The sequence below is a fragment of the Sciurus vulgaris genome (assembly GCF_902686455.1).
Source record: "Sciurus vulgaris genome assembly, chromosome: 9".
In the NCBI taxonomy this organism is placed as follows: domain Eukaryota; kingdom Metazoa; phylum Chordata; class Mammalia; order Rodentia; family Sciuridae; genus Sciurus; species Sciurus vulgaris.
The window spans coordinates 141,827,070-141,844,239 of record NC_136469.1 but is presented as its reverse complement, the minus strand read 5'-3'; the positions used below and the strand labels follow the sequence as shown (position 1 = coordinate 141,844,239).

Sequence of the window (17,170 nt, the reverse complement as noted above, 5' to 3'; positions counted from 1 at the left end):
GCTCACAGCCTTGCACGCGGAGGCACACGCAGGCCCACAGCCTTGCACGCGGAGGCACACGCAGGCCCACGGCCTTGCACACAGACACACGCAGGCCCACAGTCTTGCATGTGGAGGCACACGCAGGCCCACAGCCTTGCACACAGAGACACACACAGGCCCACAGCCTTGCACGCGGAGGCACGCGCAGGACCACACCCTTGCACGCGGAGGCACACGCAGGCCCACAGCCCGCATCAGTGCTCCTGGCTGACGGGAAGCTCAGCCCCCACTGGATAGGGGTGGTGAGGAGCAGCTGGTGCCACAGGGCGTGTCGGGTGAGCTCAGCCCCGCAGTGCCCACCCCAGTTCCAACAAGGCGCGGAGGCTTCGTGTGGAGGGGTGGGCAGCTGTGCGTCTGGTCCCCTCCTTTCACTGTCCTGCTGCGGAGTGCCTGGTTAAGTCCCCGCCCCTGAGTCTGCCCACCTGGAAAGTGGTTCCAATGAAGCATGGCCGCCCATGGCTGTCTTGTGACACCCTGTCCCGTGGTGCGTGCGGCCAGTGGGCATCCAGGCCTGTGCTTTCCCTGGTCACCCACTTGAAAGAGTCCTGCTGACCCCTGTGGCCAGCCCAGAGCACTCTCCTCCCTGCAGGGAGCGGGGCTCCCCGGGGCTGGCCCTCTGCTGGGGCGTCTCCTCTTCGTCCTGCCCATATCTACCCCCTGCCTCCCTACACGCCCACTTCCTCCTCCCTGCTGGATGACAACCCTAACATCCCCCTTCCCTGTCACAGCTCCCAACCCCTCTTCCACAGTGACAGACACAGCCACCCTCCGAGGTCCCCGGAAGGCATGAAATGGCCCTCTTAATCTGTCTGAATGTCTCTCCTTTCTCTGTCTCTTCCCTCTGTCTCTCTGCCTCTCTCCTTCTCTCCCTCCTTGTCTGCCTCCCCACTTGGGTCCCTGGTGACTCCCCCTCCTCTCACCCATAGGCCTGGGGTTCACAGGTGACAGAACCCTAAATCTACCAGCCCCAGAGCACGGCACTTCCTCTGTGGTTCCCTTGGAACCTTCCAGAACTGTTTGGAAGAGCTTGTCCCTAGGACTTCTCTGGACACCCACTGGCATGTGCTCTCACTGAGACCCCGAGTGTACCCTTGCCAGGTGGGCCTGGGTGCCCCAGGAACATCCACAGAGGCCTGTGGCCCACTGCCCACCTCATCCCTCGGATAGAGCCAGCTGGGAGGTGACAGGAAGGCCAGCACTGTGGCCCTTCCCATGAGAAGGAAGTTTTGTTACAAGAGACGTGTCCCCTTCAGCCTGGGCGCACCGTCACCTAGGGCCCCAAGCCAGGCTCCTGAGCCTCACGGGACGCCCATCCTGGCTCTCATGGCCCTGGGAGCATCTCACCTCAGAAGCACAACTCAGCTTCCAAGAGGAGAGAGAGCCGGCAGGGCCGGGGCCTCCTCTGCACCCCACATTGCCCCAGAGCCCTCCTCGGGACCCAGGCCTACGCACTGCTCTTCCCTCGGGTCTACAGCGTAGGCACCCTCTGCCTTTCCCTCCCAGGCAGCAGCCCTAGCTGAAGAGAGAAGGAGGAGGGTGCACACAGACCCTCCGCCAGGGACTGTGGCAACCCTGGGCGGTCCCCCCTCCCCCCAGTGGCAGTGAGCCTTCTGCAGTCACTCGCTGCGGCCATGGCTGCTGGGAGCGGGGCCTGGGCCTGGGGGCCCCTCGACCTCGGTGTCCTTCGCTCTGCAGTTGCAGATCCAGGGCTGCCTTGCCTACCCCAGGGAAGTGCCCAGAGGGGGTTTCTCTACGTTGGGGTCTCAGCCCCCGTCCCGAAGTGTGCACAGCAGTGACGGCAGCCAAGATGTCAGGGAGCTGAGGAGGCCCCAGGGAGAGGAGGCGAGAGGCGGGGGTGGCTCTGCTCCAGGGACGGGCGCAGGGCGGGTGCTCGCCCCGCCCCCCACTGACGCCTCTTTCCGCAGCGTCATCATGACGGGGGCTTACAACAACTTCTTCCGCATGTTTGACCGCAACACCAAGCGGGACGTGACCCTGGAGGCCTCGAGGGAGAGCAGCAAGCCCAGGGCCGTGCTCAAGCCCCGGCGTGTGTGTGTGGGTGGCAAGCGGCGGCGCGACGACATCAGCGTGGACAGCCTGGACTTCACCAAGAAGATCCTGCACACCGCCTGGCACCCAGCAGAGAACATCATCGCCATCGCGGCCACCAACAACCTCTACATCTTCCAGGACAAGGTCAACTCCGACATGCACTAGTGCACAAGGCCCGGGCCGCCCCGCCGACTCTCGCAGGGTGTCCCGACATTCAGCAGCAGCACAGGAGGTCAACTCCAGAGGTGGCTGTGGGGATGTGGTGACGTGGGTGTCGTGGTGAAGGAGGGGAGGAACTCTGCCACACCCTCAGCGGGTGTGACCATGGAGGCTGAGTTCAGGGTCCCTTCGTTAGGTACGTTCCCGCCTCCACCTGTGCTCTTCCCACATCATTAGGACTTCATGCCATGGGTCCTTCCAGGAGGAGCGGGGGCTGGTCCCTGATGGGGCTCTGGGGACGCCGGGCTCTTTGGACTGTGAATGGAGCAGCTTGCCCCGTCTCAGAGCTGACGGCGACCTGGGTTTTTTGGAACGTGCAGAGGCAGGCTCTGCGCCTCGGTGTCTGGATGGTCGTCCTCCCAGGCCCAGCTGGCCCGGTTTCCTGTGAGGAGGTGTGGGCCTGGCACCCTCTCCTCATCGTCCCCTTTGCCTGGCTGTCACATCTAGGTGTGTGTGAGCTGCAGGGGCATCTGGCCCAAGCCAGCACCTCCACCTCTTCCCTCCACACTCACCAACGCTTTGCTAAACAGACACTGGCTGCGCCTGTGAACTTCAACATCCCGCTCTCGACCTGGAAGTGGTGTCTCATGTCCTCCACAGGCAGCGACTGCTTCCGAGTCCAGGCTGGGAAGGGCGAATGGTCATCATCGCCTTTGCACACGGGAGGCCGAGGCTCTGAGCAGAGGCAAGTCGCCCGAGGCAGGCACTCACCAAGTGGCAGGATCCAGGATCCCTCCCGGTCTTTGCACTGGTTCCTGTGGCTCACCATTCTGATGGAAGGTTCTGGAAGGGGAACATCTCTCTATCTGATGAAGAGGAGAGTAGGCATCTGTATGACAAGGGTGACGAGGGAAGATGGAGACCTGCTGGTGGCCACTCCCTGGGTGGTGAGGTCATGCGCTTTTCCCCCACGGACGCCGTGTTCACCGTGATGCACCGTGGCTTCTTGCAAACACACAGAACTTGCATGTCGTGCCCATTTAGGATCTTTTCTTTGAGGACCACACACACAGTCCCAGAGGACACTCAGAGAAAGTGACATTTCCATAGCAAACCCTGCTCTGCCAAGACCAGAGCCCTGGCCCCGCAGGGTCCTCTCATGGGATTCGGCAGGACCATGAGGCTCAGCAACTTGTGAGAAAACAGGGAGCAGCTGGAAGCCCGGCAGAACCCAACCACACCCTTTACGACTTGGACTACAACCCAGGAAACAGACCTGGGTGAGGCCTCTCAGTGCATTATGGAAAACTTTCGTGTGTGTAAAAGCACAAAACGCATGTCCACTCACTTGCAGCCATGTTATCCACACACTGAAATGGGTCCATTGGTTTTTTTTTTTTTTTAATCGTGAATGAAGAATGTTTGTTTATATGTCACTACAAAATCCAGGCAGCCTGGACAGTATCATATGTACATATCTATCCTAATTAAATTTAACAATCAAAGGGTCAGGTGGCTCTCCTGCCCTGTGAAGAGGCTCGAGAATGCAGTGAGTCGTGCGGTGAGCGTGGACGCCATGCCAGCTCCCAGGCTCGGGTCCCTGGCCCGGCCTCCTTCCGCGGGGACCCGGGTGCTGACAGGAAGCGTGCATTTGAAGCTAGAAGGCGCTATCCAGCCACAGGGTCAGCGTTTGCCTCACCTTCAAAGTGCACATCTCCATCTTCAAAGGGGCTCTTAGACACAGCTCCTAGATCCTTATTTCTGTTTTAAACTTTGTGTACCAAACCGAAAAGAAAAGAACGACAGGAAAAGGTCTTCTCAGAAGACGGTATGTCTTTGAGTCCCTGGAAAATAACTCTGCTAAAGCAGCCTGAGCAACAAAATGTGTGCGGAGGAGGAGCTGAGGGGACTGGGCTGGCGGGCGCGGGGCAGTGGCATGGCGTGGCCCCCTCCTCCTCTGCGTGCTCTGGTCTGCGCTGTCTGGACGCTTGCACGGTCATGGCGGCGGCGTTGCTTGTTTCCTCGACGCTGTTCTCGCAGGAAGCTGCGGTGGGCCCGCTCCTTTTGGACTCTGACTCATAGGTGCATTCTTGTTTTCTTCAATGTCTCACAAATATCCAACTGTTGAATAAAATTATAAATATGTTAATACCAGCTTTTTCCAATAAAATAACAAATGTTACATCTAACACAAGGCCCAGAATGCCGTGTGTGCTTAGGAGCTGGCCTGGGAGGCAGGGCCCTCGGGCGGCAGTGGTGGGGGTCCCATCTGGGCTTCCTCTGGGCCTGGCTCCCATCAAGGCTTGGCTGCCCCGGATCCTCCTGCCAACTAACCCTCTACTCTGGAGCCAGCGTTGTGCAAATGGAGCTCCCAGGGATGCCTACCACGTGGTCTGGTGTGGGGACGGCAGGTAGGAGACTTGACAGTGCTGGCATGTCACACTCAATGAATGGTAATTGTCTTGCTTTGTTTTGAAGCAGGTGTACATAGCCCCCCATCTTTCCAAACTCTCTTGTGCTCTCCACAAGACTATCATACAGATGAGGAAACTGAGGTTCAGAGAGGTTCAGCTAGTGCACACTAGTGTCTATACCCCTTGGGCTGCTGGCCAACTCCTCCTCCAGTGCTCCTCAGCAGCCATATCATGCATGGGCTGCTGGGTCCCCAGGCAAGGCCAGCTGGTTAGGTTCACTCAGGAAGCCAGAGGCCCAGCCTCACCTGCTTTGATTGCTGGTAGACAGGAGTACGTGTGAGGAAGTGCCCCTGTCCTCCCAACCCAGATCTTGCTTGCACTTTCTAGAAGGTGTTGTATCCAGACCTAGCAGGACAAGGGCAGGAGATCTGCCTTGCGTAAGTCCCCCATTGACTACATAGCCCCTAGGACAGCACCAGAGAGGAGAAGGCCACTTCCTGTCTATGTGGTATTGGATGCTCAGCTAACCTCTCTGATCCACACATGTAAACAGAGGGCAGGACACACCTTCTCAGCAGCTGGATGACTAAGGAGATGGTAGTTCCTTCACTGACCCTGGTTCCACTGGGCTGGTTGTGACTCAGCACGTACATGGAAAGCACGATCTCATTTAGAGTTGTGCAGGGCTTGGGGATGGTACTATGGTTATGCCCATTTCACATATGGAAAGACTGAGGCTTAGGGAGATTAAACGATTTAATTTATGCCTAAATTAATAGAACTAGTAAGTGGTGGGGTCAGGGTTATGTCAGGACAGCAAGAGCAGAGGCACATGGTGGATGCTGGGCAGATGATGTGCTGCATCCTCAGCCCCATCAGAGCCACCCGCTCTCGCACTCTGCAGATGCACCAGGGGCCACGACGTGGAGAGGGGAGAGTGTGTTCAATTATCCAGGTGAGCTCATCAGCTCAGCTGAGTCCTTGACAGCAGAGACCCCTTGTCTGGATGGGGGTGGGCAATAAAAGAGAAAGGGGCAGGGTGGGTGGAAACTTGCAGGACCACCGCCCACCTTGAAGATGGAGGGAGGGCCGTGAGCCACGGACCTCAGGCAGCCTCGGAGCTGGAAAAGGCAGGGCGTGGACTCCACGCCACCTTGACATTAGTGCACTGAGGCCCACTTACTTCCCTGACCTCTGGATGTACAGCAATAAATGTGTGCTCTTTTAAGCCACTGAGTGTGTGGTCATTTGTCACAGCACCCTAGGGACCGTACACCCTGGCGCCTCTGTGCATGTAGCCCCTGAGGTGGGGACGCCTGCCACACTCACAGCTGTCACCCTCAGGGAGGCAGAGGACCTGCCGGGTTGAGAGTGAGAACGCTGAAAGGATGCTTCGGTCACTACCCCAGCCCTGCTCCCGGAGCTTACCGTGCCCTTCACCGAAGCCTTTCAGCTGTGAGCCCGCGCCCATCTCCTCCCAGCCCCTCAGCCCTTCGCCCTCATCCCCTGTCACAGCCCCTGTTCCCTGCGGGTGGCATCAGGGGACTACCTTTCTCTCCCCACCGTGTCGCCTGGCCCGGGCCTGGCGCCGATGGTCCTTGAGGACCAGCTGCTGCGCAGAACCTGTTTGGAAGATCTGGCTCCTGTGGGAGGGCCCAGAAGTCCCAATCAACCTCCCAGACTGAACACACCCCTTTACCACCAGCCACTCCCGAGTGCCAGTAAAAGGGCAGTAAAGGGACAAAATGCAGGAGCCCATAAGGCAGAGAACAGAAGGGTGCTGACAGCCTTGGACCTTCTGGAAGCAAGCAGTGGGCAATGGCTTGGAGACAGAAAGCCAGCTGTGGGGCAGCTACCAGGAAACCCATCGGCACCACAGGACCCCACAGGGCTCTGGACCTGAGGCTTCAGGGCCTCTGAAGACAGGAGCATGGGAGCAGGCTGTGGCCTCCTTCCTGACCCCTCAGTGGCACCTGGTCACCCCTGCAGGAGAGTGGTGCACACCCTGTGGCTGTCCCAGAGGCTGCAGGTGGGAGGCGCATGCCAGAGGGTGGATGAACCTCCCATGCTGGAACACTGCACGGCCCAAGAACAAAGACCAGGCTCTCACCCAGAGGACTCCGAGAACCTCTGTATCCAAGACGCGCTAGGAAGTGCACCTCTGGGGACACCCTCTGCCACTTGTGGATTCAGCAGCTGCTTTGTGCTGACAGCCGAGGCAGCAGATGTGAGGGGCAGCACTGCTATGCAGAAAAGCAGGAAAAATACCCCAAACCAAGGGAAAGGCACAGGGTGCCTGTACTAACAGAATAACGTTTTAAAATATAGTATACTAGCCAGGCTCAGTGGTACACATCTGTGAGCCCAGTGACGCTGGAGGCTGAGGCAGGAGGGTTGCAAGTTCAAGACCAGACTGGGCAACTCAGGGAGACCCTGTCTCAAAATTAAACATTTTTTTAAATTTAATTTTTTTAAATTAAAATTTAATTTAATTAATTTTAAGACCCATTGTGTGCCAGGAATGTAGTTCAGTGGTCCAGCACCCCTGGGTTCAATCCACAGTAGCACACGTGTGCACACGCATGCACAAACTATAATAAATGTCTGCACTGAGAAGAGAGAATGTAAGCAACATGGACAGGAATCAGTCAAAGAACATAAGCTTTGGAATTTAGAAGTGTCACTGCAGAAGCGAAGATTTCCACAGAGATTGGAAGGTAAAGTTGAGGCAATTTCTCAGGAAGTAGAATTTTAAAAATTAAAGAATCTCAGAGAAAAATAATCTCTCTGAGGTCTCAACATGCAAAGAGGAGGAGCTCGGGAAGGTGACGAGAAAAGACAGGGAGGGGAAATGATCAGAGAAAACTTCCCTAGACATTTCCATATTAAGGAAACCACAGTGTCCAGCACACTGGATGGGATAACACGTATGTTGAGGCCATCGCTGTGACCTCTCAACATCAGGGGTGAGGACAATGAGGAGGGACAGTGTGAAGAATGGCTTCAAAGATCAGAATATCCCTGGCTGCCCAGAGCAGTAAGGGAGCTGTAAACTAAGGCACAGCACTTCCAAGCTCTAGGAAGACATCATTCTCACCAAGAACCCGGCAGACTATCACTTATACGGGAGGAGGAAATAAAGCCTTCTTTATACCTGCAAGGTCTTGCATCAGTTAGTTTTTGCTGTGTAACAATCTTCCCCCCAATTTTAAAAAGCTTGAAAAAGCAACAGGCATCTGCTATTTCTTACTGTTCTGTGGGTGAGATGGGGACAGAGCTGAAGCTGCACATTCTAGAACAGCCTCACCTGCATACAGTTGGCTTGAGGTGAGACATGGCAACCTGACTGCCATCAACATTTGCTATTGTCCCATTGGCCACAACCGCTCTCAAGGCCAAGACCAGCATCAGTTGGAGAGGAGACTTCCCAAGGCTTGGATTCATGTGGGAAGTTTTAAAAACTCCTCCCACTGGGTAAACGCCCTTCCCTGGCAGGGCTGTGATGACCGTCCTGGCACATACAGGGGACCCTGCTATCTTTCTCCCTATGGAAAGGGATGTGTTCCAGACATGCCCAGTACGGGGGCCTGAAGAACTGGGGAGAGAATGAATGAATGAATAAATAACTGAATAAATGATCCAAAGAATGGAAGAATCATGAAGAGTGATCGGATGGATGACAGTGTGATGGATCGTTTCTCACTGACTCCCGATAACCCTGAAAAGCAGCTCTTCATGACCCTGGTTTCACAGAGGAGCCAGCTGAGACCTAGGAAGCTAGGAAGAATGTGGGAGGTCCACAGATATGATAAGGATAGTTGCAGTGGTGCCTGGTGGAAGGGAGGCAAGGAGGCTTAGGAGTCTGACAAATGTCCCAAAGTCACAGGACCAGTAGCTGGAAGAGCAGAGATTAGATGGTATATTAGTCCATCTTCTGCTGCTATAATAAAATGCCTGAGGCTGGTTACTTTTCAAAGTAAGGAAGTTCATTTGGCTTACAGTTTTGGAAGCCGGAAGTCCAAGATCTGCGGCTGCTTCAATTTGCCCTCTGGTGAGGGTGTGCTTGGCTGTCACAATCTGACAGAGGAACAGTAAGGGAAACAGACACAGGCAGAAGAGGCCCAGCACGTGGGCTGGCCTTGTTTTAAAGCAACCCATTCTTGCACAAACTAATTCACTCTGAGAGGCCGATACTGGGTCCTGGGTCAGGGTCTCCTAAGTTTGCCACCTAGCCATTGGTCACTCTGTGCAGCAGATTCACCTGCAGCAGCTGATCTGAGATAGGGCCACGGTCTTCTTATAAACCAACCTCTGAAGTGACGGCTCATCCCCTCTCCACTTTCTGCTGGTCGCAAAGACCCTTGCTGCTGTGCTGGAGGGATCACGGGCTGTCCTCAGGCTGCCACACAGGAGTCTCAGGTGAGCAACTGAACTTCTCTGCAAACCCTATGCCTCAGGTTCCCAGGAACAGCAGAGGGACAATATCAACCTTAGGAGGTAAGTGAGCCTGAGGTGATGACAGCAAAAGCAGCCTCCGGTGTCTGTGGGGAGCCCGCTGGCTGTTCCCTCCGGTGGCCCTGGCACCCTCCTCTAGTGGGGCTGAGCTTCTGGGGCCTCTGTCAGCTCCTGCAAAAATCAGGGGTGCGTGGACCTGGCCACCTCACTGCTGCACCTGTTGGCCCCAGGGGCACATTCACATCCCTGCCACCACTGCCCTGGGCACTTTCAAAATCCCAGTACCCAGGCCCTGGCTCTTCCGGGGTGGATGCAGCCCCGGGGGTTTTGAGTGCTCCCCAGGAGGCTCCACTGCCCTACAGACAGGTTATTCTGTCAATGAAACAGGAAGGAAAGGGCCCCTCAGACTGCAGAAAAACACAGCATCTAGTGAGTTTGGCCAATCGAATCTCTCACTTCTAGAGAGGAAGATGAGGGAGCCGGAAGGCAAACTGCCTTTCAAGGTTAGGCAGCCAGAGGTCAACCACTTGATGAACAACTGGAACAAAGGTTTGCCAGCCACCCAGGGTGGTTTCCTAGCAACACAGAAGCTTTTAGAGCCTGAAATAATTGCTCATGTGGGGAGCTTCAAACTGAGGTCTTTTTTTTTTTTTTTTTTTTTTAAAGAAAAACAAAGCCCTATTATCTTTACCTGGATGCTGTTAGAATTAGGCATGAGGCCCACGCAGTCAAATGACAGGATGAGTTTCAGAGGGGGATTGAAAGGCCGCAAAAGGCAGCGATATTAGGAGGAAAAGAGTAAAAATGAAAAATATAAGAATTCCATAATTAACTCTATATCCCCCAAAAGTCCTAACATGCCCTTAAGAGCCAACTTCCCCTCCGAAAGATGAGCATTTGTCTTTGCAAACGTGGCTCCTCTGATTTGTTCATTCAACACGTTTCCTGAGCACCTACTATCTGAGTGGCAATGAAGCTCTGGACACCTGGATTCTGATCCTGGCTTTGGTGCCAGCCGTGGACTTTGGGGGTGTCACCGTAACTTCGCTGCGCCTCATTGTTCTCACCTATGAATGTGATCGACGGCCCCACCTGGTGGGATTATCACACATTGTGACTGACCCTTCAGTGGAGTCTTGCTCAACCACAGCCATCACTGCGGAAGCATGGACAGTCTGTGCCCGTGCTGGAACTTGGAGGCCAGTTGAGGGCAGTCACTACAGCCTGCAGGGGGCAGGGCTGGGGCAAGGGTCTGAGGCAGCCCCACCAGCCTGTAAGGGGACCATTTAAATGAGAAGCCCTTACTTGCCCGACATTTCCTGCTACCGGGTTTGCTAAGCTCTTTTCTCCATCCCGGCTCCTGAAGGCAAGCCTGGTGCTGAGAACGGAAGCTGGGACTGCTTCCCAAGGCCGAGACACTAGCCCTTCGCTGCTCCATCATGCTGTCCCCAGCGATTGCCTCCAGAACCAATGGGCATGGCTGCCAGGCCTACTGGGAAGGTGGGATGGGGGTGCTCTCTCCCCCTGCAAATGTGGCCTCCGGGGACCTCCAGGCATAGCTCCCCAGAGCTCAGCCCTGGTCTGATAAGGGCCCTGAGAGCCAGGGGGTCTCTCAGCTCCCCTCAGGACAAAGGTCAAATCCCTTGTCACCTCCCAGCCACATGGAGTTCTGTCCAGCCTTGGGCCAGGCCATGCCTGAGGCCTTGCATATTGGACACCCTCCCTATGGGCCTCTCTACTTCCTCTCCTTGCTTTTCATATCTGGCTGAAGGCCTTCCTGTCCCCAGGCCTTCCTGCCCCCTTCAACCACAGGCTGGAAGGCCACTCTCTCTGGGTTCCCATAGCACTTTCTGCCTTGGCACTGGGGCCATCTGCCACACCCCCGCTCCGCCATGTGGGGTTATGAATTTCAAGGCAGTAACCAGGGTTTGGCTCAAATGGGGAGTCCCAGGGCCACCTCAGGGTCACACAGCGGTACATACTGCTCCAGCACAGTAACGGCTTTCAAGGTCACCAGTTAAGGGAGAGGAACATTCCACTATCAGCATGTATTTCTGCCTATGCAGTCACTTGTGGGGGGCAGAGCATTAGGAGACATTAGGCCCTTTGTCTGAATTCAGTTCCTCTGATCAGTTCCAATCTAGACAGCTATTTTCACTAAGATCTAAGTCCTTCCAAAGCCAGCAAGGACTTCACAATTCTCCTGATGAGGGTTGGTCTAAAGGTTCTTAGTAAATTCTTAAGTTCCATGAATGTTTATCCTTTAAAAAAAGATTCCAAATGTTTACGGAGCATTTACTAATAACCACCCAACAGACTCATCGGGAATCTCGTTCCCCTCACGACGGACAGTGAGGCCGTTGAGGAACAGGCCTGGAAAACCTGGACTTGCCCAAGGTCACGTGGCTCGGAGGGCATTAGGAGTGGGGTCAGAGCAGCTATCGCACTGCTGCTCTGTGCTGTGCCCACCACTCCTGGAGGGCTGAGCGCTACTCCCACTACGGCAGAAGCCAGCATGACATTCTGCTTTTTTAAAAAGGGGGTCATTGAGCCGGGCGCAGTGGCACATGCCTATAATCCCAGCAGCTTGGGAGGCTGAGGCAGGATTTTAAGTTTGAAGCCAGCCTCAACAACTTGGCAAGACCTTGTCTCCAAATAAAAACAAAAAGGGCCAGGGATGTGGCTCAGGGGTTAAGTGCCCCTGGGTTCAATCCCTAGAACTGAAAAAAAAAAAAAAAGAGGGGTGGAGAGTCATTGCTGAGAAGCTGTGAAAACCACTGATCTCGGCCAGAGTCCCCGTTTCACAGGTTGAGACACAGGCCTGGGGACAGGTGCCACTGAAGGGCTTCTGGTCACACAGGACTTCACAGTACAATGAGGCAGAACAAGGGATTGGAGCCCAATCCAGGCACTCACCACAAGTCCGCACGCCCTCCTCTAAGCTAGCAGCTCTGCTGGCCCAGGGCAGGCAGGTGCCTCTCCGTCCTGTCCTGGTTCTGCTGCTAACGTGTGCTGGGACCTCCTCTCTGAACCTTAGTTGTCTGCTGTGGTTGTCACAGTCCTTCCGTCACCGGGGGTGTAAAGATGGAGGGAGACACTCTGTGATGGTCTGGGAACACCCAGTGACTTACCCCCTGGACAATCAGTGGTACGTCTAGGGGGCAGTGTAGCAGCATGACTGCATCTCATGGCCTCATGTCTGGCAGGATGGGGACAGGGAATGGGCTGGCCTTTAACCTCACTCTACTTTCCAGGGAAGAAAGCTAGGAGAAATACACAAGAGCAATGGCAGCTCTTGGGCATTCCCTAAACACATGGGATCTGAAGTAGACCCTATGGGGGCAGAAGGGACAGAGCTACACCCACCCCAGGGTCACAGGTAATGCCTGAAGAAAATGGAGGCAGTCATATCCCAAATCCTGAAGGCCAGACCACGGAGGCTGTGTGAACCGACTCCATGTTCCCCAACCACAGAGGGAGGAGCCTGTCCTATAAGGAGCAGGAGGAGGTGCTAGACCTGTCTTCACATTCAGGATAGAAACAAGGACCTAGGGGACCCAGACTCATCCCAGGTGGGGCCCCAGCTGACTCAACACCCAAGAATGACTTAGATTCTGATAATCCTATGGAATTATCATCGTACATGACTGAATGCAGGGCCTTTTACCCCGCAACACACTACCTTGTGGGGGTGTGCTGTCACCAAACCATGAATTTCCACATATGCTCTATTTCGTCAGTAGTTTGAGTTTCAAAGCAATTGTGACTTCACTTTTCACCTAAAGATCAGAGTCAGCAGCTGAGGTGACATTCCATGCTTGCGGACACCGGCACCCCTGCTGCCCCCCACCTGAGAGTTACAGCAGAGACCTCAAGGGCCCCTCGTGCTCTGGGTGGTTGTGGGTCTGCTCCTCAGCAGGGATCAGCCATGTGAAGGTCAGTTCTGCCTTCTATACCCCAAATGTGCACTTCAACCCACACGAGTGCGGGCGCCTGCGGATGCTCACACACGTGCAGAAGTCTTCGGAAAAGAAGAGAGGAGCGCAGATTTCACCAAAGCTTTTTATTTCAGCTGTGGCAGGACTCTGACCTGCTCTACAGTACTGAACGTGGCCAAGCTTCCTGGGCATGGGAAGGGATGCCCCAGGGCTCTTCTCCCTGCTCTCTGAGTCCAGGTAGATTCAGGCCGACCAGCACAAACTCACCCACCACCTGCTGGACAATAAAGTCATAAGGCAGGGTGTGGTGCCCAGAGCCCGGTGCAACACGCCCTGCCCAGGCTGCCTCGCCCAGCTCTGATGGGGGACTCAGCCAGGCCTAAGCACATGCCAGGGTGCAAGCGGCGATGCACACCCCCGGAGAGGTGAACAGCTGCCAAGGCTTAGCAATAACCAAATAAATAAGAAATTCTCTCATGGAGTCTACACAAACACACACTTGGTTCTTTGAAAAACAAATCCAACACAAAAGCAAGCCAGGGGCAACAGGGAACGTGGAAGTGGAGGAGAGGGAGAACCCCATCTGTAAAGTGCTTCTCGGGGCACAGGGTCTTTCTGGTCTAACCTGGCAACCCAACTTCACAGGGAAAGGTTAGAACTGTGGGCAAAGACTGCATGCGATTCCAGCAATGCTCGGCATTCCAAGTGGACAGCCACGGGCAGGCTACACAGGAGCAGAAGGTGCTCGAAGCCTTGGGTCTGCCACGCACGCTTGCACGGCCTATGCTGCACAGGGAGGGGCCTCAGAGCAGCATGCAGGAAACCTCCAAGGGCGGCGCCGCTCCTCATGCAGCCGACAGGAACGGGAAGAAGAAGAAGTCGAAGGCGAACTTGAGGGCGCCATGCACAGTACTGCGCCAGTCGTGCTCGATCTTCACGTGCCGCCTGGCAGGCGAGAGTTGGGCCATGCAGTTGAGGCAGCTGATGGCCTTGAGCTCAAAGACTGGCCACTTGCTGCCCAGGCGGCCCTCGAGGATGGTGCTGAACTCAATGAGGCTGCCCTGGCGCAGGCTGAGCAGCACACTCTTGAACTCGCTGCTGGCCCGCAGCACGATGTCCTTGGTGATGTCGTCCTCCTCGTGGCCGCGGGTACCGTTGGCGCTGCTGCTGAACGGCATGCCTACTGTGATCTCGAACTTGTAGCGGTCAAACTTCTTGATGTGGCAAGGGTGCTTGGCCAGGTGCTTGAGGCGGCAGAGCTCCTCCTCGGCCGTGGAGGCGTTGCCAGGGCTGCAGGACGGGTAGGCCTCGCCGTAGAGGCAGCGCATCCAGTCGCCGATGAAGTACGGGAGCATGTTGATGGCCGACTCAGCACTGTTGTCGATCTCGGTCACCCGAACGTACTTGAAGCGGCCTGTCCACGTGACCCTGTGGCCCTCCAGGTGGCTGCACAGGATCTGGGTGCGTGCCATGTTGGTCTCCTTCCAGGCCCGTGGCCCACAAAGGAAACCATACTGCTGCCAGGTCAGTGTGGAGTTGTAGACCTTCATGCCCTCTGATCGGTACACATAGAACCAGCAGAAGAGCACAATGGCCGTGAGCCACACCAGGATGAGCTTGACCATGGAGCTACGTGTCAGGGACTTGACCATCTCCACCACGGAGAAGCTGGCCTTGGTCCACCAGCGGAACAGCAGGGGGACACTGCAGATTGCCATGGTGACCAGGATCTTGGTCAGCTCCAGGGATACAAACCACCGGGCAAACTGTACCACGCCCATGAGGACAAGCCCAGCCACCAGGATGGGGAGAGCGAAGAGGAAGAGGAAGTAACCAATGGAGGCACGGACCAGGCCCAGGCCAGTGGACTCCAGCAGGATGACCACAGAGAGCTCACACCACATGAAGCAGACCAAGTAGGGCACCAAGTAGCAGTAGGTGCCCTTGAAGTTCCTCAGCTGAGCCATGCGGAAGAAGAGGTAGAAGAGGTAGATGTAGAGCAGGCAGGGCAGGCTGACATTCAGGACAACAAAGTGGCCGACGGGCACGGTGAAGAAGGTCTGGCCAAGTACCTTCAGGTAGCGCCCATCCACGGGCATGGTGGGCAGAAGGGAGAGCAGCCCAGCAGCCACCTCAGTGACCAGGGCCCTCCTGGTGTAGGGTTCAGCCGAGCTGCTCAGGCTCATGTAGCTGGTCATTGTAAAGAAGGCAGCAATGACGGCCAGCTCTGAGCAGGGGATGCAGTCCTTGCTGGCTAGGGGGAAGGAGAAGATGACAAAAACAACAGAGAGCAGGAAGTGGGCATAGGGCTCCAGGTGATTCCAGCCAAAGTTGACCTCGGCCTGCTCCACGTCCAGGTTGGGCTCAAAGCGCAACAGTAGGTCAGTGAGGGTGCGGAAATTCTCCCAGGCCTTACTGTCCTGGAACACCTTGAGGGTGCAGATCACCATGGACACAAAGGACAGGTAGAAGATGACCAGGGGGATGAAGAAGGCAAAGAAGTCGATGGTCAGGTTGCTGATGATGAAGAAGAAGATGAGGGCGTTGATGTGGTGAGTGGGCACAATGGTTGACAGCCAGTGCATGCCCGCCTTGGAGGCCACGTCAATCAGGTACTCTTTGATCTCCATGATGGCGTGTAAGGGGTACTTCATCACCTGTGAGGAGAAGGTGCACTGCAATCACCTGACACAAGGACCCACTGCCCTCCACCCACCCTCACTCTGCACAAAATGAATTAGCCTACTCTGCCATTTTACCATGCCTGGGGCTTTGTCAATGGGTCCTCCCACCTGGAACACTCTCCTCCAGGTGGCAAAGTGCTCCTCACACTCCCTAGGACAATCCCTAGGACCTTCTAAGAGAGAGTCCTGGTCCTCCCTCTTATGGGTCCTAGAGTTTTTCTCCACCCACTCCCATGCCTGCTCCCCACCTTCTGCCACAGTGACAAAACTCACATGTGACTATCTCCCTTGGGAGACTCAAACACCTGGAGAAAGCCATCCAGCTCCCTCCTTACTCCCAGCATAGCCTCCTGCTTGAAGGGACAAGAGCCCTTGGCTGCCTGTCTGGGAATAGGTGTGTCTCCCTCTGCCTCCACTGCAGCAAGGACCTCACCTCCCTGAGCCTCAGCTTCCTTGTCTGCTGAGGGAGGTAGCAAGCCTTACTTTATAGGACATGCTGGGCTCCACAGAGGTGGCAGCATGGGCAGTCCTGGGAGGGGTGGCTGAGTAGCAGTTGAGAGGTCAGGGCAAATGTGGGCACAAGGGCGTAGCACGTCTTTCTTGACTGAAGAGTCAATTGAACTGTAGTGGGGCCAGGTGAGGCCCTGGGAACCAGTTGCCCACCACCTACATGCTTACACACACTCACACAATACTATTCACAACAGACACACAACCCATGTAGCCCTTTCCTCCACACCATGGGTCCTAGTCCCCAATCAGTATCTAGTAGAAAGGTCAGAAGCATCTCAGCTTTTATCACCAAAAATGAAAAGCCAAAGCAAAATATGAATGAAGGGTCATGGGAAGCAAGGCGGGGCAGCCTCGGGAGGAGAGGGTGGCTCTGCCATCCAGGACAGCCCCAGTGCTGCCAGTCTGCAGAACCCTCAGTGCTCTCAGCCTTGCCCGGGCACAGGGAAGATGTGGGAGAGTGGAGAAGACAGAGCAAGGAAGAGCATGGACAGTGCCAGCCCTCGCCCAGCACGGTGGGGGTACAGGGCAGGGCCCAGGGCCTGGGCCAACACCAGGAAGTGGATCCCCACAGGGTGCAGTCCTGTGTGGGGCAGGGAAGCCTGGCTGGGTGCCCAGTCCACCTGAGGGGTGGTGACAGAGCCAGGCCTAAGCACCAGTGGACAGAAGTGGCAGCTGCACACGATCAGCAATGGGCCAGGGAAGCAGCACTGCCTTCCCTGGGAAGGCTCTCCCCAGCCGCCTCGCTGGAGGGTTGAGGAGCACTCCGGGTAGACAGGAATGAAGTGACCACATCAAGGTGGCTCTCATCTGCCACAAGCCTTGGCTGCTGATGCACAATGACCAGCAGGCTGCCTGCCAAGCCGAGAGGGATGGGGCACACTGGAATGTTCCAAAGGCACGTGTGCACACCTCT

General features: G+C 55.8%; 2 protein-coding genes across 3 annotated transcripts in view; one reads left to right on the top strand and one right to left on the bottom strand.

The window, feature by feature from the left end:
- The window catches only part of PPP2R2C (protein phosphatase 2 regulatory subunit Bgamma), a 100,217-nt gene extending 95,770 nt beyond the window's left edge, over positions 1 to 4,447 (top strand). For both annotated transcript variants that reach the window (XM_079153626.1, XM_079153627.1), the window contains exon 9: positions 1,968 to 4,447. In XM_079153626.1, coding sequence (XP_079009752.1) covers positions 1,968 to 2,259 — 292 coding nt within the window. In that variant the 3' untranslated portion in view covers positions 2,260 to 4,447. The remainder of the gene's footprint in view (positions 1 to 1,967) is intronic.
- An 8,708-nt stretch (positions 4,448 to 13,155) lies between these two features.
- Positions 13,156 to 17,170, bottom strand: part of WFS1 (wolframin ER transmembrane glycoprotein) — a 28,237-nt gene continuing 24,222 nt past the window's right edge. Inside the window, exon 8 of the mRNA XM_079153796.1 lies at positions 13,156 to 15,717. Within this exon, the coding sequence (XP_079009922.1) occupies positions 13,906 to 15,717 (1,812 nt within the window). The 3' untranslated portion in view covers positions 13,156 to 13,905. The remainder of the gene's footprint in view (positions 15,718 to 17,170) is intronic.